The 25,617-nt window shown below is 42.0% G+C and overlaps 1 protein-coding gene across 2 annotated transcripts in view; it reads right to left on the bottom strand.

Annotated features, from left to right (window-relative positions):
* Positions 1-4,521: 4,521 nt before the first annotated feature.
* DLGAP1 (DLG associated protein 1) overlaps positions 4,522-25,617 on the bottom strand; it is a 937,306-nt gene continuing 916,210 nt past the window's right edge. For both annotated transcript variants that reach the window (XM_069731137.1, XM_069731138.1), the window contains one exon: positions 4,522-5,089. In XM_069731137.1, the coding sequence (XP_069587238.1) occupies positions 4,874-5,089 (216 nt within the window). In that variant the 3' untranslated portion in view covers positions 4,522-4,873. The remainder of the gene's footprint in view (positions 5,090-25,617) is intronic.

Raw genomic sequence — 25,617 nt, 5'->3', positions numbered from 1 at the left:
TATATATATTTACGTATATATATATATATATATATTTTAAAACATTATTTCTCACTGAACTACTGTAGACATTTAGCAAATTATGTACAAAAATAGAAAAACAAAAATTGTTAAAAAAATCTTCAAAAAGTTTAACAGAACAATAATGTAGGGTTTTATTTTTGAGATGTATTTGATAAATTAAACTCTGATGGAATTTGATGGTTCAGTGTATGCTAATGCAAGCAATGGCTGTATGCAGTATAGTATTTTGGATGTAGAGTACGCTTATGTTCACACATTCAGGATTTGCCACCAGCATCCAGCATGTATGTTCCACAGAAAAGACACCAGAAAAGAGGCTGACTCTTGGGTTCTTGGGTTGCCCTGGATCTCCTAATGGATCAGTGCATTGGTCAGCCCCATTGTCACATCATCTCCAAGCACAATCTTAAGCATGCTGCATATTTTACTATAAGTGCAATCATTATTTCGTCCAGATTTTTCTACTGCAGGTGAATGGGATATTAAAGGGAATTTCTCACCTGGTTTTTAGCACCTAATCTGATAGCAGCACAATGTACAGACAGAGAGCCTGATTCCAGCGATGTGTCACTTACTGGGCTGCTTGCTGTAGTTTTTATAAACTCACCATATTATCAGCAGATTTTCACTAAAGGACTGTTAAACCTGCTGCCATAAGGTCCTCCATATTTATAAGCTGTGAATAACCCACCTCCACCACAGATTGGCAGCTTTCTGTCTATGCACAGTTACACAGAAAGCAACCAATCAGTGGTGTGGGCGAGGTTGTGAAGAATATGGGAGATATAATTTCATATCAATTATTTGTATCCTATCCTCTCAAGCCTCAAAAGGTTGTGAGTGACAGATGTCACACCTTGAGCCAGCTAAGCTCAGGACAAAAGGCTGGCTTGCTATGTGGGTACCATGCGGTCTAAAGGTACCGTCACATTAAGTGACGCTGCAGCGCTATAGACAACGATGCCGATCGCTGCAGCGTCGCTGTGTGGTCGCTGGAGAGCTGTCACACAGACAGCTCTCCAGTGACCAGCGATGCCGAAGTCCCCGGGTAACCAGGGTAAACATCGGGTTACTAAGCGCAGGGCCGCGCTTAGTAACCCGATGTTTACCCTGGTTACCATTGTAAATGTAAAAAAAAAACCACATACTCACATTCCGGTGTCTGTCACGTCCAACGGCATCCGCTTCCCTGCACTCCTCCTGCATCCTGTGTAAGCGCCGGCCGTAAAGCAGAGCGGTGACGTCACCGCTGTGCTCTGCTTTACGGCCGGCGCTGACACAGGATGAAGGAGGAGTGCAGGGAAGCGGACGCCGGGGGACGCGACAGACACCGGAATGTAAGTATGTAGTGTTTTTTTTTTTTACATTTACAATGGTAACCAGGGTAAACATCGGGTTACTAAGCGCGGCCCTGCGCTTAGTAACCCAATGTTTACCCTGGTTACAAGTGAACACATCGCTGGATCGGCGTCACACACGCCGATTCAGCGATGTCAGCAGGTGATCCAGCGATGAAATAAAGTTCTGGTCTTCTAGCTCCGACCAGCGATCTCACAGCAGGATCCTGATCGCTGCTGCGTGTCAAACACAACGATATCGCTAGCCAGGATGCTGAAAACGTCACGGATTGCTATCGTTATCGTTCTAAAGTCGCTCAGTGTGAAGGTACCTTAACTTCTTTGTTATGGCAGCTATGATTTCATAAAGAGAATATGGACTTATTGTACATCCTTGTCACACACTGGTTACATTTTCGAGATCTCTGGAGCAGACTGAATGCCTTCCAAGGTCTCGATCTGGTCTAGCACCACAGGGATGGGAGATATGAAAAATGGATAGAAGGTACTAGATAGCAAAAATTTGTCTAGTCCCAACACATAGCAGGGGCCAGGCTGGATCCGATGGCGCCAAAACCACCTTCCTTGGACCTATTGAGGAGTTATGTCCCATCTTAAGTTTTGGAGTTTTTAGCTGCTAGAGGCAAGGGGAGGGGATTTCGGTTCAGCCGAGAGGGCAGGAGGGGAGTGGCCAAAGGGATAAAGGCTAGTGCAAGGCCACGTGGGCTCTCTCTGTTATGCATCCGGTCCACTTCGAAAGGGGGGGTCATGTCAAGTAGCAAGCTGTGAAGGACCTAGGAACCAGCTGGCAGCCCATTCCCTCTGCGGTGCAGCGCACACATGGTCAAACAGCAACTTGGTAATTGACATGATCCATCTGCTTATATCTTTTGTCTTACCACTTTCTATATTTGCATATCTGACCATTGTATATGTATAACCAAGTTGACCGTACGTGTCCCCAGGGTGCAGAACCTTACGTTGGTGAAAGCGGGGAGACCGCATTACGTGACCCATCTGATGTAATAGTGACGGCAGGCGGGGTGGCGAGGTACGGGCTCATCACAAATGGTGGCAGCGGAGGGGGTCTGCGTGATCCCCTTTTTGCCTTCCTTCACAGTGGTTATAGAGCTCAGCATTCAGAGAGCTGCAAGATCGTTTACAGATGAAAATTCTGATTTCATCAAAACTTTAGCAAGGAGCTCAGTAAGTGACACAGTGCTGTAATCAGGGTCTCTGCTCCTAGATCATGCTCCTCTAAGATGGGGTAGCTCAAACCTGGCGACAATTTCCCTTCCGACATTTACTTGCTTTGGATGCAGAATGTTAGTAGATTTGATGATTGAATTTGTATCAAAATCCTCATCGAATTTTTGAAAATGTGAACATTGCCAGTGAGGAAATATATTAAAGAGAGAGGGCTTTCTAAAATCAATCTTGCATGTACTTAGCATAATTGCTGCTTTCTCACTGGTTCTGGCCTTCGCTTTCCATATTTTCTTCCATAGGAATAACTGTACTTGTCTTCTAGATACTGCAGCTGCTCAGTATTTCCAAAGCAATTTGTTTCCCATAGCATCCTACATAAAGCTCTCAGGGGTCTTCTGGTGATGAGACCTTCTTCCTCTCCTCTACTCATATAAAGGGATGCGCTAACTCAGATTGTCTTGCAAATAAATTGTACAGTGCGTTGAAGCCTGTCCTTTGCTCCTGCCTCTGCTTAAACAGCAGAATGTCTCATCAAGTTGACTTTTAGTTGGATAAGTTGACTTTTAGGGACATCTGATCGCACATACAGGGAGCAGAATAAAAGTGGAAAACGACTTTAAAGAGAATCTGCCATCAAGTTTTTGTTGTTCCATCTGACAGCAGCATAAAGTAGCTGCCAAAACCCCGATTCCAGCGCTGTGTCCCCTAATTGACTTCTTGCTTTAGTTTTGATAAAACACTGTCTTGTGTCTTGCATCTTCACAAGTCCTCTCAGTGATGAACTTCTGACATGTAGTCCTCCATGTTGATGAGCTCTAGATATCCCTGTCTCCACCACTGATTGGCAGCTTTCTGCCTATGCACAGAGTATACAATAAGCCATCAATCAAAGATGCGAGTGAGGTTAGACAAAACTAACCACTGAGTAGATTATCAGAAAAAAAGTGATATTATCAAAAGAAAAGCATGAAGCTCAGTAAATGACACAGCATTGGAATCAGGGTCTGTTCCCATATTTATTAGTGATGGGCGAATATACTCGTTACTCGAGATTTCTTGAGCACGCTCGGGGGTCCTCCGAGTATTTTTACTGCTCGGAGATTTAGTTTTTCTTGCCGCAGCACAATGATTTACATCTGTTAGCCAGCATAAGTACATGTGGGGATTCCCTAGCAACCAGGCAACCCCCACATGTACTTATGCTGGCTAACAGATGTAAATCAATCAGCTGCGGCAAGAAAAACTAAATCTCCGAGCACTAAAAAATACTCGAAGGACCCCCGCTCATGCTCGGGAAATCTTGAGTAACAAGTATATTCGCTCATCACTAATATTCATGCTTATCTCAGATTGAGACCCATGAACCTGGCAGAAGATTCACTTATCGGAGCAAAACAGTTTCTGGACCTTCAAAGCAACCAATGGTGGTAGATATATCCTAAAAATGAACACAAAAGGTGGTCTCTTAATTTTCAATCTATCTTTTCACATTATTGCCTTTATTTCAGAATGGTTTGTTGGAATTTGAACATTTCATCCTACTTTATCACAAGTCTGAATACATATATATATATATTTTTGTCATCGGGAACAAATCTGTCAGTGCTCTCTTGTAATAGCGTAAGCATGTCTCATAGTGTGTCATGCGTGAAAGTCATGGAGTGCGAACAGATATATCACCTGCCCGCCTGTTCCTTGGAAGTACAGCTATCCTCCTCTGTCACCTGTCGCCTTTGGGGAGAGGTGCGCCTGTGGCCTACAATAAAGTGCTCCATCTGCTCTACATAGAAAAGAAGTTGGGAATTCGAGCCCATGCTTTTCACATTTAGAATAGGAAGACATCAGAGTCCACAGTACTGTATACCCTACAATTTTCTATTGCTGTACACTAGATTACAGACTACTGTAGCTCTAGACAAAAGGGAAATAAAACAGGGCACAATGAGGATTTCTATACAAAGGAGTTATTCTTCCTTTATTTTAAGCCTGTAAAATAAGAGAAGGTCCAGTTGAGATGACTTGTGTCGAAGATCATTATAGTGATAAAACGAGTGAGAGGGGAGATGCAGGATCACAGCCTCAGAGAACTGACTGCTTACAGCACGACCTGAAAGAAGGACTTCATGACAGCTAGGTGGCAATGAATGAAGTGACAGAGAGTATAGAAAGAGAAGAAAAATACAAAATAACATATACACATGATTGTGTTTCCAAACCAAACTAGAGGATATATTATATATGTAACTTTGTGTCATAAATATATAGAGATATATAATATTCCCCCAGTGTTGCTTGTGATGGCTTCATAGCCTGGTTTGAGCCTCTGGGATGTAGATCTCAATGCTATCCGCGCTCTCAGTCGCTGAATTCTGCCGGACGGACGCGGCGCGCTTTGCAGACATCAGCCGCTTCCGGGCCTCATGCCGCTGTCTCTCTGTGCTTTCCAGAGATCGGTCCCGGACCAGTGGGGCCTGACCTTTCGATGGCTTCTTTGGCACGGGAGGAGGGACCCTTCTCTCCTGATTAAAGCAGAAGGTTTATTGCATTATACAAATTCTCCATACAAGCTACGAAAGCTTTTCTCTCTGTTTCCTTATTCTGTTTGAGACATACGGGTACAATTACCAGTTAAAAGGGCTTTCCTGGCTAAGTATAATTTTTCAACAGCATGTGATTGCAAATTGCCAAATTCTGACACTGTGCAACTTGCACGCAGTCAGGATTCCGCTCTGTTGTCAGCTCAAATGGTCATCACAAATCCACAAGTATGCGACTGGCGGTCACATGCAGACTAGCAGTTATTTCTGCTTCTCTCAATGTGTTATTCATAGAAGTAGATGAGAAACCAGTTGGCACATGACTGCAAGTATGCAAATCACAGACCTGTGGTCATGTGATGAAAATAGAGGGAAATCCTGTCAGTGTGCATGTAGCACAGGCAGAGATGAATGAACATCTGACAATTACAGTGGACTTGCATCAAGTACAGGCAAAGCAGGACTTTAATGTGGCCAGCCAGAGCTTGCTGTGAAACCATGGCAAGTCAGCCGTGATTCTGCCACAAGGTTCTCAGACACACAAAAGTCTAACATTTCACAGTTACCATAAAAAAATATAACAGTCCAGTACATGTTCATCTCAAATGTGTAAAGAGTTTACATAAAAAACAAAATTGGTAGAAGATGCCCATAAACTACATGGCATTCCATGCATAAACCATAATTGATTTCTTCATGGACTATTTGCGATTGTTTGAATAGATATAGATTATGGAATTACATATTTGCACCAAAAGACGGAAAAAGCCAGCTTTTATTACTTTGTTTAATGATGGACCCATGGTGGTGCTAACAAAAAGAGACCACAGTCACCTAACTAAGCCCCTGATTGTCTTCATTAGTCTTATTCCTTCCAAGCCAGAAGAAGAGCCAGGATCAGGTGGAACATGACTGCTGCAGCCAATCAGTGGTTGATGAGTTGCTTGGTGTTCCTTGGAAGTAGACTGGGGAGCACTGAAGGACACCAGCGGCGGTACACAGGAGCCACAGGGTTCAGTAGTTATGTTGGGATTTTACTCTTAACACCACCATTGACCCAATTATAAGCAACGTTAATGTAGTTTACACCCCTGTATTGATTGTACTATACAGTATCTAATAGAAAGAGGAACAACAGGAAACAACATTCATTGTAAAAACATCAAAAGGCTTTATTTGTATACAACAAGTGGAGGTAACCAATCACAGGAATACTTCACTTGGTCACACACTTTAGCATTGTCGTCAATCACCAGGTGTAGACGTGATACTGCAGTTACAATACAGATGTCAATATTCACTATACTGGAACTACACCCTCAATGGATGTCACTTCTTTCACTTGTGCAACTATACAGAGTATCACTGATTATATGAGAATAGTCAGTACACAACTGTCAAAAAAAAAATCATACAGATTGTATGGATCTGTTCCTTCTGAAGTCGATAAACACTTGTAGTTAGATTTTAGCGGAGTTCAGACAGTACGGTATGTCCGGTATTATACCCTCACATGTAACCATTGAGATTGTCATTACATCTGCCAATGGAAGTTACTCTCGATGGTTAATATGATATTGTACCGTCTCGATAGGAGATTGTAAGTAAATGTCCATTGTTCTAGGTGTAACTGGTGAAGGTCAGGTATTCACAAGACATCTATCAGATGGTGGCAACAGTGTTTTCTTGAGTTAAGTGTATTCTAAGTATCAGGAGTAGCCAGAAAGTTGCCATTTGAAATGACTTTAGTTTTGTGCCATGTCTGTGATCTGCATTTTTTCTACAAAATTAAACAACTGAATGAACATCCTCCAAGACCGGTGATTCCATAATTTTTGCCAGGGGTTGTATGAAATAAAGGATCAATAGCTTCTGACTCCTAGTTAGAGCCTCTTTTTGTGAAAATTTACTGGTGACAATCTCCCTTTATTTTCTCTTCCTGTTAAAAGACCCTATATAATAGCACCCCGTCTCAAACAAAAATGGTTACTTTGGTGAAAATGTGCTCAGGTCTCCTACTCCTTTTTTGTTGAAAACAGCTTTCATTTGTTATAGGGAATGTTGGCTTTCTATAATGTTATGCTAAAGTTTGGAAAGAATTGCACAGAACCTAACGTTACAAATGTTTCATGGCCTGTAAGTAAATACAGATGTATGGTTTTCCTGATTTCTATTAAATACAAAGCAGCTATGGCTTCGCCACAGTCAAGTAAGGTTAATTAAATGACATCACTGAGCAGGGTGCACTGAGGAGACAGTAAAAGCTGTTTGGCTTCTATTAAAATCAATTCTATATGCAGATTGTTGGCTCACGAGAGCAAGTACTAGCTCAGTGTAATGCAATAATATAATAAAAGAGTACAAAAATAAGGCCTCGTGCCAATATGTATATGCACTGATGAGTGCGCTATTAAAACACATTGAAACTTACCCAGCTTCCAAAACGCATGTTGTAATCTATATAATACATGTATTCACCCACTGTACATAAGTAAGCTGGATACCATGTGCTGTAATAAACTCCAGTTTTTCTTGTGACATCAGTAGTATTGTGTCTGAGCCCTTACTGTTGTCTATACAGGGTTGGACTGTCCCACCAGAGAACCTGAGAATCCTCCGGTGGGCCCTGCCTCCTCCTTCAGGATAGTTCATTATGGAAACCTTGCAGCTGCTATGAGGCTCTTTAGTGGGGGAGAAAGGTGGGCCCTCAAATCCTCTGGTGGGCCCAGTGTTCTTCAGTCTGTGTCTATATGTCTTTCATTCACCCCCCACATCCGATCACTGGCTCGCTCTTCTTACCTGCATCTCAAAAACATTTCTAGAATTCGCCCTTTTCTTACTTTCGACTCTGCAAAAACTCTTACTGTTTCACTTATTCATTCTCGTCTGGACTATTGTAACTCTCTACTAATCGGCCTCCCTCTTACCAAACTTTCCCCGCTCCAATCTGTCCTGAATGCTGCTGCCAGGATCATATTCCTCACCAACCGTTACACCGATGCCTCTACCTTGTGCCAGTCATTACACTGGCTACCCATCCACTCCAGAATCCAGTACAAAACTATTACCCTCATCCACAAAGCACTCCATGGCTCAGCACCACCCTACATCTCCTCCCTGGTATCAGTCTACCACCCTACCCGTGCCCTCCGCTCCGCTAATAACCTCAGGTTAGCATCCTCAATAATCAGAACCTCCCACTCCCGTCTCCAAGACTTTACACGTGCTGCGCCGATTCTTTGGAATGCACTACCTAGGTTAATACGATTAATCCCCAATCCCCACAGTTTTAAGCGTACCCTAAAAACTCATTTGTTCAGACTGGCCTACCACCTCAATGCATTAACCTAACGATCCCTGTGTGGCCTATTTATAAAAAAAGAAAAAAAACAATCAGGTTCCTCGCATCATGTTCTCATTCACTTTATGCAGTTAATAGCCCTCTGTGTCTGTACTGCTACATACTTAGGCTGTTAACTGGTTCATGCAGCTTTACATGAACACCCGAGCCTTACACTATGGCCGGTCCGAATAACTAAAGCAATTGTTACCATCCACCTCTCGTGTCTCCCCTTTTCCTCATAGTTTGTAAGCTTGCGAGCAGGGCCCTCATTCCTCCTGGTATCTGTTTTGAACTGTATTTCTGTTATGCTGTAATGTCTATTGTCTGTACAAGTCCCCTCTATAATTTGTAAAGCGCTGCGGAATATGTTGGCGCTATATAAATAAAAATTATTATTATTATTATATGTTTATGGACTATTTATGGGATACAGTCAGTCATTATATAAAGGGATTGTCTGATGCTGACATCACATTGGGCATGGAGGGATGCAACTGTGAGCAAAATGGTGGGTTTACATTAACTGGTTTTTCAATTGGTAAGTACTCACTGATTGGTGGCTGTTTAATAGTCTGTTTACATAGGCAGACCACGCTTAACTATGTACATTGGGCTGCCATTGATCTCGGCAGCACAAGTCCTGCTTACAAAATGATATTTTGTGCAGCTCAAAAGTGCATTTCACCTAATGAAAGAGGGCTTTGCCGCAGGATTATCGTGAAATAAGCATGCCTAAGAACACTTGCTCATAATCATTGTAACTGAGACAACTGTATAATGCTGAGCAAGTGAGAACAATTTATAATAATACAAGTTTCAATAAGTAACAGACTGCATTCTGCTGATTGATTGAATTCTATTAAACTCCCATCAAAGGCTTTATTCTTTTAAAATATTGCAATTATCATATTGTATGGCCCTATGTACTTACAATTGCTCATTTTGCCTTTCTGCCCAGTTCATTCTTCTTTTTTCCATTAGGTCTATGACTAGGGATGGGCGAATCCGAACTGTAAAGTTCGGGACCGTAACAAACACATAGTGTTCGGTCACGCGGTCCCTAACATGGTTTTCCATGGGAAACCCATGTTACAGCCAGTGTGGCTGTTAAAGAAAACATAAAATTAATAATAACCATTATAAATATTATACTTACCTGTCCAGCGATGCGTCCTCCTGTCCCGCTGTCTCCCGGCCGCATCTGCTTCCGAGGCCGCTCATTACTTTCCGGTGGTATTCACTGCACACTGCCGAGTGCAGTGAATACTGCCAGAAGGTAATGAGCAGCCCCGGAAGCAGATGCGGCTGGGAGACAGGGGGACGCGTCGCTGGACAGGTAAGTATAATCATAATGTTTATTATTAATTTTAAGTTTTCTTTTACAGCCCCCCCACCCCCATCCCATATCTTTAAAGTCCAAGTTCGGGGTTCGCGTCATCTCTAGCCTCGAACTCAATCTTTACAGAAAAACTCGGGTGAACCCGCCGATCCCGAACATCGGGGGGTTCGCCCATCACTATCTATGACATCATGTGATTAAAAACTGACTAGCTGAACCCTACTAAGCTCCATGAAGAAACAGGAAGTCTCTTTTCCTTACATAAGTCGTCAGTTGAGCTACAATTTTACCTCACTGCAAAGTCCCTGGCGGGAGGGAGGAGTGGAGTAGCTGTCTCTGTTGAAGAGGGCGTGGAGCTGGGCTGCCAGAGACTTTGCAGTGATGTAGACTTGTAGTCCTAATGATGACTCATGGGGGGAGAATAGACCTCCTGTTTCTAGATAGAACTTAGAAGGATTCAGCTTGTCTATTTTTAATCATGTGATGTCATAGACCTAATGGAAAAGATAAGAATTTAATTGGGTAGCAGGGCAAACTGAGCAATTGTAAGTAAACAGTGCTATATAATATGATTGCAATGTATTAAAAGGATAAAAACTTTGATGTGAGGAGTGCTTCTTTAATCTATTAATAACAGTGTATTAGAAAACTATTGTTCGTGCAATGCCCAAATGTAGAAGTCAAGCATAGTATCTTGGAAAACCACAAGTAAAGGTCTTGTCACAGAATGTTCTCTATCACTGGCCTGTGTAAACATGCCACAAATCAGCCGACAATGGAGCAGAACACTCATTATAGAGAACTTGTCTCATAATGTAAATATATCATTTTTGTATCTGGTATAAATGACGCTGTTCTGAATATGACACTGTTTTCCTTTTGTTTCTGCACCTCTTCATTCATGAGATATGTTACTCTTTTCCATATATAAATATAGTCTTGTTAGCCAAAGAGGTGTGTTGTCCACAAGAAGACTTCCACAGAGAAGCATTAGGGACCATGACCTCTTGGCTAGATTTATTTACAGGGAAGCAGGGCTACATCTGAGAAATGGACAGACAGAATCAAAAGAAAACTAGTGCAGATTCAGGAGAACAATGGCATTTATATTAAATGAAAATATTCTGCATTTACAGCAAGTGACAGACGATCTTTAATGTGGGCCTATAAATTATAATAAGCTGTACATGGAATAACCATGGAATGGGCTGCTAACAACATGCATACAATGTGGGAAGAAAATAAACCTATTAATGATCATTCTGTCCCATACAGTTTGTATCGGACAGTGTAAAGCAGCGTTTGACTTGTTATATTGTTTATTGATGCTCACTGGACCAATATCTGCCTGTGTAAATGTAATTGCACCTTAAAGGGAATCTGTCAACAGGTTTTTGCAATGTAATCTGAAGACACCATGAGGTAGGGGTTAAAACACAGATTTTAGCGATGCCTCTTTTATCAAGCTCTGTGGTTTTGTTTGCTTGCAATGATTATTTTTGCAGCAGAAGCCTATCATTGCTCAGACACAGTGCTGTGCCTTCTGGTCTGACATCCCGCCTCCTGTGATAGGCTGCTCACAGTCTATGGACCTTGCATACAAAAGTTTACATATCCTATTTTTGCTTTCTGGGCTTTTTCAGAGAATATGAATGATAACACCAAAACTTTTTCTCCACTCATGGTTAATGGTTGGGTGAAGCCATTTATTTTCAAACTACTGTGTTTTCTCTTTTTAAATCATGACAGCCCAAAACATCCAAATGACCCTGATCAAAAGTTCACATACTCTAGTGATTTTGGCCTGATATCATGCACAGAAGTTGACACAAATGGGTTTGAATGGCTACTAAAGGTAACATCCTCACCTGTGACCTGTTTGCTTGTAAAATCAGTGTGTGTGCATAAAAGCTGAGTGAGTTTCCGGGATCCAGACAGACTCTTGCATCTTTCATCCAGCCACTGACGTTTCTGGATTGTGAGTCATCTACAGGAAAAGGTAGTTGAACTGTATTAAACAGGAAAGGGATACAAAAAGATACCCAAGGAATTGATAATGCCAATCAGCAGCGTTCAAACTGTGATTAACAAATGGAAAATCAGGGGCTCTGAAAGAAAAACCACGGTCAGGTAGACCAACAAAAATGCCATCCACAACTGCCAGGAAAATTGCTTGGGATGCATAGAGAAAAACACAAATAACATCAGCTGAAATACAGGACTCTCTGAAAACTAGCGGTGTGGCTGTTTCAAAATGCACAATAAGGAGGCACTTGAAGAAAAATGGGCTGCATGGTCGAGTCGCCAGAAGAAAGCCATTACTGTGCAAATGCCACAAAGTATCTCACCTGCAATAAGCAAAGCATCACAGAGACAAACCTCAAAACTTTTGGAACAAGGTAATTTGGAGTGATGAGACCAAAATTGAACTTTTTGGCAACAACCATAATCGTTACATTTGGAGAGAGGTCAACAATGCCTATGATGAAAGGAACACAATTCCTACTATAAAGCACGGCGGTGGATTGCTGATGTTTTGGGGAAATGTGAGCTACAAAGGCACAGGAAACTTGGTCAAAGTTGAAGGAAAGATGAATGCAGCACGTTATCAGCAAATACTGGAGGCAAATTTGCACTCATCAGCTTGTAAGCTGCGTATGGGACGTACTTGGACGTTCAAACATGACAGCGATCCAAAACACAAGGCCAAGTTGACCTGTCATTGGCTACAGCAGAACAAAGTGAAGGTTCTGAAGTGGCCATCTCAGTCTCCTGACCTCAATATCATTGAGCTACTCGGGAGATCTCAAGCACGCAGTTCATGCTAGAAAGCCCAGGAATTTACAGCAACTGGAGGCTTTGTGCCAAGAAGAGTGGGCAGCTTTACCATCTGAGAAAATAAAGAACCTCATCCACAACTACCACAAAAGACTTCAAGCTGTCATTGATGTTAGAGGGGGCAATACATGGTATTAAAAAATGGGGTATGTGAACTTTTGATCAGGGCCATTTGGATGTTTTGGGTTTTCATTATGATTTAAAAAGAGAAAACACAGTAGTTTGACAATAAATGGCTTCACCCAATCACTAACCATGAGTGGATAGAAAGTTTTGGTGTTATCATTCATATTCTCTGAAAAAAGGCCAATAAAACAAAAATTCTGCCAGGGTATGTACACTTTTGAGCAAAACTGTATACAGAGCCTGGTGTGGGTGGGGTTAGCTTACTCAGCTCTGCTGTACTACTAAATCTTACAACATAGAACAGCTGCACCCACTAATCTAAGTGATACACTTTGTATTCAACTTCTATTTGCCTACATCAGACTGCTCTCAGATGAGGTAGCAAAAACATGCTAACATATTTCCTTTAAGTGATTGGATAAAGCAATTGTTCACATTGTGACTACACATGACCGCTTTTATTTTTTGGTTTGAAAATTCTTTGTGGCTTTGTAGTCCTAGAATAGATGAGTACAAAAGGAGCAAACAACCTTTTTATAAATGTATCAATGGAGGTCAGTTATCCGAGAATGAATGAAATGTACTGCACAAAATTAGTAATGGGGATTGTTTACTAGATCACATCGGCAAAGCAGTTCACCAGGCACCTGAGTGTTACAGCGTGAGCACAAAATGGGCTTGAAAGTGTCCAAACAAGGTCATGCTAGTTCAACTGTACGGTTACAAGTGAATAGAGCAGTGACACAAAAGTATAACTTTCAGCCTGGGGCTGTTTATAGAAATCATTGCTCGATTTTAAAAGCTGACTTAACTGGAAAAATCCCCGAACAAAACACAAAGAACTAGATGCCACTGGGCGTCAAGTTGTTAATATCCAACTTTCTCACACTCATCAGGCCTTAATCAGAATAGATCAGTAACCCCATAAAATTCATAAATGTTTTGACGTTTTTTAAATGACAGCAAATGAAAGGAAATTAAAAGAATTGGCTTGTATTGAAGCACAATCTAAAAATACAGGTGAGGCAAGAAGTTTTCCAGGAGCTCAATGATTGGCTGCAGCGGTCACATAGGTAAACGATGTGTGACAGCTGCAGTTAGAAAACGCTGGATGGCCGAACGATCCACTATTTAGGTCATGGCTCTTTTGGTATTTTATGCCATTTACTCTATTAGACTAGTATTATCTGATTTTAGAAAACCCATCAAAGTTGAGCTTGACTATGTGCTGAAAATTAGCAATTAAAAAGATATAGAACATAAATTTATTTAATAACTTTATTTTTAACAGCAGTAAATAGCAGTTATTAATATTTGAATAGATTCCTTTTTCTCTCACTGGTCACAGTTCTAGTTTTCACGAGGTACAGAAGATTAGCTCCGTCAACCTTAAACATAAGGTCTCATGCACACTGCTATACAGCTTTGTACCTGCTGTGATTTGCATGGAGCCAAAATAGAGCACCCATAGAAGTTTTTGGGGTCCTTATCTCTCTCTATACTTCTGATTTAGTAGGGGCGGATAATAAACTGTTGTATGAATTTGGCAGAAGCATAGCATCTCACACAGTGTTGGAGAGATATTACAAGTCAGGCTAGGTTCACATTGTGTTAATTGCAAAAATGTCGCAATTAACGCCGTGCAATGGGTCCGTTAGCGCACCCATTGACAGCAATGTTATTTTTTGCTGAAGCGCATCGCTAGCGCATGCCATTTTCGGCATGCGCTAGCGATGTGCCGTTCTTTTGTGACAGACCTCGGACGCTGCAAGCAGCGTCCGAGGTGCGTCCGAGGCCCGTTCCTCGCTAGCGCAGATCGGGGATCTGCGCTAGCGGGGAGGGAGAACGCTGACCCTATAGAAGCATTGCGTTAGCGCAATCCGCTAGCACTATGTGCTTAACGGATTGCCCTAACGCAATGGGAACCTAGCCTTAGAAGAACTGCTTCTGATGGTGGCATCCTACAGCTGCACATGTTTGGTGTTTAGTGACGCTCTATTCACATGGAGCTAATAACTGCTGGGGTAACATTTCTGCTGTAAGCTACGCCGCAAATTGATTAATTTATTGGGTGGTCTTCACCCATCTGGTCCTGCGCCAGCTCCGCCCGCATGAATGAAGATGGCATGACAATTGACAAAATGATTACACAATATTATGTGATGTTTAAGGGTGTTTTATGCTAGTACCTTCATGAATTGGGCACTATGACTTTTAACACTAGAAGCCATGATGGTTTCACCAAGCTGTGAAGGCCTAGGCTCAGACTCCTCAGGGTTCATGTTTAATGTTCATAATAATTATCCTAAAATGAGGCTGTATAATGGTCATGTGAAACTGATCTAACTGTGTAAGGCTGTGTTCACACCATGATTTAAGTGCTTGTTAAGCATATATGCTGGAAAAAATTTCGTGACATGTATGTGACCTACCCTTAGACTTCTAGCCAAACATGTGCAAAACCATTGTATTTTAGATATACAGTACAGACCAAAAGTTGGACACACCTTCTCATTTAAAGATTTTTCTGTATTTTCATGACTATGAAAATTGTACATTCACATTGAAGGCATGACTATGAATTAAAACATGTGGAATTATATACTTAACAAAAAAGTGTGAAACAACTGAAATTATGTCTTATATTCTAGGTTCTTCAAAGTAGCCACCTTTTGATTTGATGACTGCTTTGCACACTCTTGGCATTCTCTTGATGAGCTTCAACAGGTAGTCACTGGGAATGGTTTTCACTTCACAGGTGTGCCCTGTCAGGTTTAATAAGTGGGATTTCTTGCCTTATAAATGGGGTTGGGACCATCAGTTGTGTTGTGCAGAAGTCTGGTGGATACACAGCTGATAGTCCTACTGAATAGACTGTTAGAATTTGTATTATGGCAAGAGAAAAGCAGCTAAGTAAAGAAAAACGAGGGGCCATCATTACTTTAAGAAATGAAGGTCACTCGGTCCGAAAAATTGGGAAAACTTTGAAAGTGTCCCCAAGTGCAGTGGCAAAAACCATCAAGCGCTACAAAGAAACTGGCTCACATGAGGGCCGCCCCAGGAAAGGAAGACCAAGAGTCACCTCTGCTTCTGAGGATAAGTTTATCCAAGTTACCAGCCTCAGAAATCGCAGGTTAACAGCAGCTCAGATTAGAGACCAGGTCAATGCCACACAGAGTTCTACAACAACTGTTGAGAGGAGACTTTGTGCAGCAGGCCTTCATGGTAAAATAGCTGCTAGGAATCCACTGCTAAGGACAGGCAACAAGCAGAAGAGACTTGTTTGGGCTAAAGAACACAAGGAATGGACATTAGACCAGTGGAAATCTGTGCTTTGGTCTGATGAGTCCAAATTTGAGATCTTTGATCCAACCACCATGTCTTTGTGCGACGCAGAAAAGGTGAACGGATGGACTCTACAAGCCTGGTTCCCACCGTGAAGCATGGAGGAGGAGGCGTGATGGTGTGGGGGTGCTTTGCTGGTGACACTGTTGGGGATTTATTCAAATTTGAAGGCATACTGAACCAGCATGGCTACCACAGCATCTTGCAGCGGAATGCTATTCCATCCGGTTTGCGTTTAGTTGGTCCATCATTTATTTTTCAACAGGACAATGACCCCAAACACACCTCCAGGCTGTGTAAGGGCTATTTGACCAAGAAGGAGAGTGATGGGATGCTACGCCAGATGACCTGGCCTCCACAGTCACCAGAACTGAACCCAATCGAGATGGTTTGGGGTGAGCTGGACCGCAGAGTGAAGGCAAAAGGGCCAACAAGTGCTAAGCATTTCTGGGAACTCCTTCAAGATTGTTGGAAGACCATCCGATGCCGCAAACACAGTGTGCACAAAGCCTACTTTTTAATATACATTCACAAAAGGTTTCAAGATGGCAAAAACAACTGCATTTTCTCCAAACCTTTTTCCATTAGATATTTTTGATTGAAGATTACTTTTACATAGGTGATGTTTTCCTGAATAATATATAGGTAAATGCTTATAAGAATATCCCTTGGATATTGGAGAATACTAGAACACGAGTGTCTGCTTCATGTTATTTCATGTTCACTGATGGCTTCTAGACCCCACATTTGTAAACAAGAACTTATGTATATACAAAATGTTGGATTTATGAGGTCCCTTCTCCTAATGGGTCACGGTTCCTGTCTAGTAGTCAGTTAAAGTAAATGAGTGTGCTTGATCTTTTAGGTGGAAAGTTATGAAATAACTATGCCAGAGTAGATGTTATGGACGGTGGTAGCATAAACAGGATCATAAAAATGAATGAATTGCTCTACAGGAAACAGTTCATGACAAATACAAGGTTTAGGACAAACAATGAACTAATACATTTATATAAAATGAATGCAAATACATACGTTAAAAATAGTGGGACAGAGAAGGAAATAAGGAATACATGGATGCAAAGTAAACAAGTATTTACTGTAAGTAAGAGGCAACTGGTATTTTGTACTCATTTATGGTGATTTTTATATTTCTAGTACATTTTTCACCCATAATTGTATACATTAATTTAGCAAATCAGAATTTCAAATTCTCAAATATTTTAAATTATTTTTTTAAGTGTTTATTCTTAAAAAAAGACAACGTGAAATGCTGCCATATTGGTTGTATTTTTTTTATTAGCGTTTTAGAAACTGATGGTAAACTATCCTGGTATTAGGCTGGCTTCAGACACAAAATAAAGATAATAAGCTACTGAACCAGCCTTCATTTTGGTTTAAGTGTGAATTCATCATAAGGCAGATAGGGTTTGGTATGGATGTAAAACCATGAATACAGTAAGGTAGATGGCACAAAACTGGTGAGCCCAGTGATTGGCTGCAGCAGTCAGATGGAGACATGACATCACCTCTGCATCTCATCAACCAAGACTGGTGACAGCGTTGTGAGCCACCACTGAATAAGAGCGAAGGTGAGTAAAGCTCTGTGGTTTTTTTTTAACAGTGGAAGCCTATGAGGTAAAATGTAATTAGTGGAGAACCTCTTTGATGAAGCTGAAGCAATATTACAAAACATAGACTTTAAATTTGATGACTATAGCTAATATGGCCACTAGAGTGGTCATCACTTAGCATTGTTTCTTGGCATCAAAGCAACTTAAATAATTAAAAGTGAAGTCATACTTTTTGCAATAAATTATTCTCAGTTAGTATAAAACATTTCATAAAAGAATGGACTTATGCATAAAATTGCAATGAATGGGCATATACCATAAGCGGAGGTACTTGGGAATGTGAGTTGTTAGAGTTGTGGCCAACATGTGAAAAGCAAAGCAATAAGGTTGTTATGAGAGAAGCTAATCAATATTTGTAGAAGCCAATGGTGTGATATTAGGACTTGACTGAAGTCACAAGATGACTGGACCGAAAAGATGTGAAGATGATCTGCACAAGTTCTTTGACTAGCTTTGATATACCAAATTATCAAAACATTTACAAAATTTACATGAGATCATATAGGAGTTTAAGCAAAGGAATCCATTTTACATTTTGGTAGTGACCTTATTAAACTCTTATCCTTTAAATGGCACTATGTATTAAAGTGGTGAGAACAAGGCTGTATGGGTTTCTTATAAAAAAAAATAGTTGATATTAATAATGAACCAAATAAATTGAAAACTATAACATGATTGCTGGCTCTATACAACTGCTCTCCTTTTCGCATCAATTAATTATTTTCCATGAGGCCTTTTGTATTTTATTCTTTGAGATTCTTTAGTTGGAAAATCTGGAAAGTTCACACCCTGTCATAATTTCCCTTACACAGCTAGTAAAAGGATAACTAAATGTTTAAACACTTGGATAAGAATTACTTGTATAAGAAACCAAACCAGACATTTCATTTGCAAACACATGTTTCGTGGGTGTTTGCCTTTCATCAGCGCAAAGCAGGAGGTTTGATTTAGCTAGGTGAGAGGCCTTATATAGGGAGAAAGTTTCTTCTTGTGGAGTTTGCCAAGCCGGCGTAAGGAGACTTATAGGTCATACAATGCTTCTCTAGTAATATAAATATGCAAATAACCTTTTCATAGAGGATGAAAACTGGAACTCTAGTGCCACCTATTAGGTTGGCAATCCTTTGCACTAATGAAAGACAAACAACCCGAAACACGTGTCTGCAAATGGAGTGTCTGGTTTGGCTTCTTATTATAAAGGCCCCCATACACAGTAGACTAATGTCGGGTGAATCCCCTGAAATCAGTGGGTTAGACAGACAATCTATTGACTATTTGAGCCTGGCCAACTGCCGATATTATCGTTCTCCCAGAGACAAGCCACTAGCTAACGTTTCAGTGGCTTTCTCATAGAGAATACAGGAGTGCTCAGCTGAACTAGCTCTCCTGTATATGGGAGAGTTGGCTGACATAGTTGTTAACTGATCGGACGACAGTCATCTAATGTTTATGAGGGCCTTAAGGTACCGTCACACTGAACGATATCGCTAGCGATCCGTGATGTTGCAGCGTCCTGGCTAGCGATATCGTTCAGTTTGACACACAGCAGCGATCAGAATCCTGCTGTGATGTCGTTGGTCACTGCAGAAAGTCCAGCACTTTATTTTGTCGCTGGACTTCCTGCTGACATCGCTGAATCGCCGTGTGTGACGCCGATTCAGCGATGTCTTCGCTGGTAACCAGGGTAAACATCGGGTTACTAAGCGCAGGGCCGCGCTTAGTAACCTGATGTTTACCCTGGTTACCAGCGTAAAAGTAAAAAAAAAAAAAAACACTACATACTTACCTTCCGCTGTCTGTCCCTCGGCGCTCTGCTTCTCTGCCCTGTGTAAGCACAGCGGCCGGAAAGCAGAGCGATGACGTCACCGCTGTGCTTTCCGGCCGCTGTGCTTACACAGGGCAGAGAAGCAGAGGGCCGAGGGACAGACAGCGGAAGGTAAGTATGTAGTGTTTGTTTTTATTTTACTTTTACACTGGTAACCAGGGTAAACATCGGGTTACTAAGCGCGGCCCTGCGCTTAGTAACCCAATGTTTACCCTGGTTACCGGCATAGTTGGTCGCTGGAGAGCTGTCTGTGTGACAGCTCTCCAGCGACCAAACAGCGACGCTGCAGTGATCCGGATCGTTGTCGGTATCGCTGCAGCGTCGCTTAGTGTGACGGTACCTTTAAGTCATGTCACAAGACTCGTCAAGAGTCATTATGGACTTTTAGGATTACTACTCCAATAAGTGGCCCTACAGTTCAAGTCCTCATCCTCTCTGAAGAGGCAATATCCATATTTAAATTCCAAGAGAAGCACTGCATGGCCTATAAGTCTCCCTAGTTTGTCACTCTCCACAACGATAAACGTTCCTCCTTAGAGACTAGCTATATTATCTTGTCTTACTAAATCACACTATTTAATCAAACTGAATTCACTGCCCCACATGTGCAATAAAATATGGATCTATTGAATAAGCACCATAGTGTCTAATCGCCGAGGGATCCAATAGAATCCAGTCCTTTGCGACCAAGGAGAAGTGTGTCAAATTTTTTGTGTAAACCAAAAAAACTTGCACAGTTCCTGGTGTCTGGTAGTAACTTACTTGTCTCCAGGAAGGTAAAAACACAATCAGTGTATCATGAGCCGATCTAGCTACCAAATTGATTAGTCTGACTGATGCTCTGCCACATGGCACATGTGACCCAGGACTGGGGAATCCCAAAGAGTTGCCCCAGAAATTATTTATTCTAACACACAAATGTATAGTGATTTTTCATATGTATGTATCAGAATACATACATTATACAGGTTGTAAAGTTTAGACATGTTACAAATTACACAGATAATTTCTAGCATGTTTCTGGCACATCCATGTGTCCTAACACTACTGAGATTCCTGCCATCAACATATTTAGGTATATAGTATAATAATGGAAGAGTATTGCTTCCAGTGAGGTAGATAACTAACAAGAAGGTGTATCATATACATTTACTCACAGTATTCATTTGTTTTATCGTAAATCAATTTACTTTGGAGGCGCTATAGTAGAGTGCAAACTAGAACAAACTACAGAATAGGTACTAATAACTAATGATAAAAAAGCAATAAAAAGTAGAATATTTGCCTATTTAGTACTATAGTTTATTGTTGTTATTTTAATACTATTACTATTTATTTTTTATTTTTGTTAACATTAAAATAGGTATATGAATCTTGGAGTTAATTATACAAAAAGTTAATCATGCATTGATCTTATACTATACAGATCCTATTAAGAGCTACATCCACAAATGTGAAAGTATTAGAAATGAAATCTACCTGCATTCCTTGATAGCTCAAAATCTTTACAAATTGTTCTCCCAATTTGCATAGGGAGCAGATTCATCAGACTGTTTCCACCAGAATTCTTTGGGTACATTTGAAATGCCTTTACATGCTGTGGCTTGTGGCATTTCATGCCACCTCCACTACCATTTTGAAAAGTGGGAGGGAGCTTAGAGGGGGCGCTCACGGCAGAGTACGGCTTGACAAATATATCATAATTTACACCACAAAAGTGGTGTAAGTCAAGACAGGAATGTATTCCAGTCAATGACTGAAGTATATTTCTCATGCTTGCATACAGCAGCTTAAAGATCCACCAAATTAATTAAAGGAAATCTGTCAGCATGATTTAACAACCCAAACTATTTATATGCCCATTTAGCTCTTTTATAAGTTGGGTGACTTCAGGCAAAAGAGCCTTCAGTCAAGCAGGAGGAGAAGGCCGTAGGCAGGGAATAGAGCTGGAGTGGCAAAGGCTTCAGATCTACAAAGAGTAGAGTTGTAGCAAACCTGAAGAGTAAAGCTCGGCATCTGTACCAACTGTTTGTGCACGAACACCGAACACGAACTTCACCAGGAAGTCTGTGTTACTGTTTGGATTCGCCCAACTCCCGAATACCAGGTATTGGTATTCACCGGCTTCCTTATATGGTATTCTTTCAAATAAAGGACTTTATATTGGCTGTGTGTTTATTTACAATATAACTATAGGATTAGTAATGGATAGGTGTCTTCTAGACGCCTCTCCATTACTAAGCCGTGAGCTTGATGTCACTTGACAATACAAAGGTGACATCAACCCCACAAATATTAACCCCACTTGCCACCGCTACAGAGCATGTGGGAAGAGCCGGGAAAAGTGCCAGAATTGGCACGTATAAAAGATGCACCTTTTCTGGGCGACTGCAGGATGATGTTTTTAGGCTTGGGGCAGACAATCTCAATGGCCCCTTACCAGCCTGAGAATACCACTAGACCAATACTGGAACATTGACAGGTGGCATGGAGCAAAGATCTAAGTGGAGTTAAATAGAGCAGCAGCTAACGAATTAACATCGTAACCTGTGAAACTCAGAAACACCCACCAGAGGAAGTCCATGGACAGAACCAGCCGAAGTACCATTCATGACCACAGGAGGGAGCCCGACAACAGAATTCACAACAGTACCCCCCCCTTGAGGAGGGGTCACCGAACCCTCACCAGAGCCCCCAGGCCGACCAGGATGAGCCAAATGAAAGGCACGAACCAGATCGGCAGCATGAACATCAGAGGCAAAAACCCAGAAATTATCTTCCTGACCATAACCCTCCAGGTACTGGAGTTTCCGTCTCGAAACACGAGAATCCAAAATCTTCTCCACCACATACTCCAACTCCCCCTCAACTAACACCGGGGCAGGAGGATCAACGGATGGAACCACAGGCGCCACGTATCTCCGCAATAACGACCTATGGAACACATTATGGATGGCAAAAGAAGCAGGAAGGGCCAAACGAAGTGACACAGGATTGATAACCTCAGAAATCTTATACGGACCAATGAAACGAGGCTTAAACTTAGGAGAGGAAACCTTCATAGGAACATAACGAGACGACAACCAAACCAAATCCCCAACACGAAGTCGGGGACCCGCACAGCGCCGGCGGTTAGCGAAACGTTGAGCCTTCTCCTGGGACAATGTCAAATTGTCCACCACATGAGTCCAAATCTGCTGCAACCTATCCACCACAGTATCTACACAAGGACAGTCTGAAGACTCAACCTGCCCTGAAAAGAAACAAGGATGGAAACCAGAATTGCAGAAAAACGGCGAAACCAAAGTAGCCGAGCTGGCCCGATTATTAAGGGCGAACTCAGCCAACGGCAAAAAGGATACCCAATCATCCTGATCAGCAGAAACAAAGCATCTCAGATATGTTTCCAAAGTTTGATTAGTTCGTTCGGTTTGGCCATTTGTCTGAGGATGGAAAGCCGAGGAAAAAGACAAATCAATGCCCATCCTAGCACAAAAGGATCGCCAAAACTTTGAAACAAACTGGGAACCTCTGTCAGAAACGATGTTCTCCGGGATACCATGTAAACGAACCACATGCTGGAAAAATAATGGCACCAAATCAGAGGAGGAAGGCAATTTAGACAAAGGTACCAAATGGACCATCTTAGAAAAGCGATCACAAACCACCCAAATGACCGACATCTTTTGAGAGACAGGGAGATCCGAAATAAAATCCATAGAAATATGCATCCAGGGCCTCTTCGGGACCGGCAAGGGCAAAAGCAACCCACTGGCACGAGAACAGCAGGGCTTAGCCCGAGCACAAGTCCCACAGGACTGCACAAAAGAACGCACATCCCGCAACAAAGACGGCCACCAGAAGGATCTAGCCACCAAATCTCTGGTACCAAAGATTCCAGGATGCCCAGCCAACACTGAACAATGAATCTCAGAGATAACTCTACTAGTCCATCTATCAGGGACAAACAGTTTCTCCGCTGGGCAACGGTCAGGTCTATCAGCCAGAAATTTTTGCAGCACCCGCCGCAAATCAGGGGAGATGGCAGACAAAATTACCCCCTCTTTGAGAATACCTGCCGGCTCAGGAACACCTGGAGAGTCAGGCACAAAACTCTTTGACAGGGCATCAGCCTTCACATTCTTAGAGCCCGGAAGGTACGAAACCACAAAATCAAAACGGGAAAAAAATAACGACCATCGAGCCTGTCTCAGACTCAACCGTTTGCAGACTCAAGATAAGTCAAATTCTTGTGATGTGTCAAGACCACCACGCGATGCTTGGCTCCTTCCAGCCAATGACGCCACTCCTCGAATCCCCACTTCATGGCCAACAATTCACGATTACCAACATCATAGTTACGTTCAGCAGGCGAAAACTCTCTAGAAAAGAAAGCACATGGCTTCATCACCGAGCCATCAGAACTTCTTTGCGACAAAACAGCCCCTGCTCCAATCTCAGAAGCATCAACCTCAACCTGAAACGGAAGCGAAACATCTGGCTGGCACAACACAGGGGCAGAAGAAAAACGACGCTTCAACTCCTGAAAAGCCTCTACAGCCGCAAAAGACCAATTGACCACATCAGCACCCTTCTTGGTCAAATCAGTCAACGGTTTAGCAACAGTAGGAAAATTAACAATGAAGCGCCGATAAAAATTAGCAAAGCCCAGGAACTTTTGCAGGCTCTTCACAGATGTCGGCTGAGTCCAATCGTAAATGGCCTGGACTTTAACAGGGTCCATCTCGATAGTAGAAGGGGAAAAAATGAACCCCAAAAATGAAACCTTCTGAACTCCAAAGAGACACTTTGACCCCTTCACAAACAAGGAATTCGCACGAAGGACCTGGAACACCATTCTGACCTGCTTCACATGAGACTCCCAATCATCCGAAAAGACCAAAATATCATCCAAATACACAATCAGGAATTTATCCAGGTACTCTCGGAAGATGTCATGCATAAAGGACTGAAATACTGATGGAGCATTGGAAAGCCCGAATGGCATAACCAGGTACTCAAAATGGCCCTCGGGCGTATTAAATGCTGTTTTCCATTCATCGCCTTGTTTAATACGCACAAGATTATACGCCCCTCGAAGATCTATCTTGGTGAACCAACTAGCCCCTTTAATACGAGCAAACAAATCAGACAGCAACGGCAAAGGATACTGAAATTTGACTGTAATTTTATTAAGAAGGCGGTAATCAATACAAGGTCTCAAAGAACCATCCTTCTTGGCCACAAAAAAGAACCCTGCTCCTAACGGTGATGACGACGGGCGAATATGGCCTTTCTCCAAGGATTCCTTTATATAACTCCGCATAGCGGCGTGTTCTGCCACAGATAAATTGAACAATCGGCCCTTAGGAAACTTACTACCAGGAATCAAATTAATTGCACAATCGCAATCCCTATGAGGAGGTAGGGCACTGGCTTTGGGCTCATCAAATACATCCCGATGATCCGACAAAAACTCTGGAACTTCAGAAGGAGTGGAAGACGAAATAGACAAAAATGGAACATCACCATGTACCCCCTGGCAACCCCAGCTGGACACAGACATAGATTTCCAGTCCAATACTGGATTATGAACCTGTAGCCATGGCAACTACAAAACGACCACATCATGCAGATTATGCAACACCAGAAAGCGGATATCCTCCTGATGTGCAGGAGCCATGCACATGGTCAATTGGGTCCAATACTGAGGCTTATTCTTGGCCAAAGGCGTAGCATCAATTCCTCTCAATGGAATAGGATACTGCAAGGGCTCCAAGAAAAAACCACAGCGCCTAGCATACTCCAAGTCCATCAAATTCAGGGCAGCGCCTGAATCCACAAATGCCATAACAGAATAGGATGACAAAGAGCAAATCAGAGTAACAGACAATAGAAATTTAGACTGTACCGTACCAATGGTGGCAGACCTAGCGAACCGCTTAGTGCGCTTAGGACAATCGGAGATAGCATGAGTGGAATCACCACAGTAAAAACATAGCCCATTCCGACGTCTGTGTTCCTGCCGTTCAGCTCTGGTCAAAGTCCTATCACATTGCA

This window comes from Ranitomeya imitator, chromosome 6 (genome assembly GCF_032444005.1).
Source record: "Ranitomeya imitator isolate aRanImi1 chromosome 6, aRanImi1.pri, whole genome shotgun sequence".
Lineage (NCBI taxonomy): Eukaryota > Metazoa > Chordata > Amphibia > Anura > Dendrobatidae > Ranitomeya > Ranitomeya imitator.
Note: the sequence above shows the minus strand (reverse complement) of the source record. Positions and strands in the feature narration are given on the sequence as shown.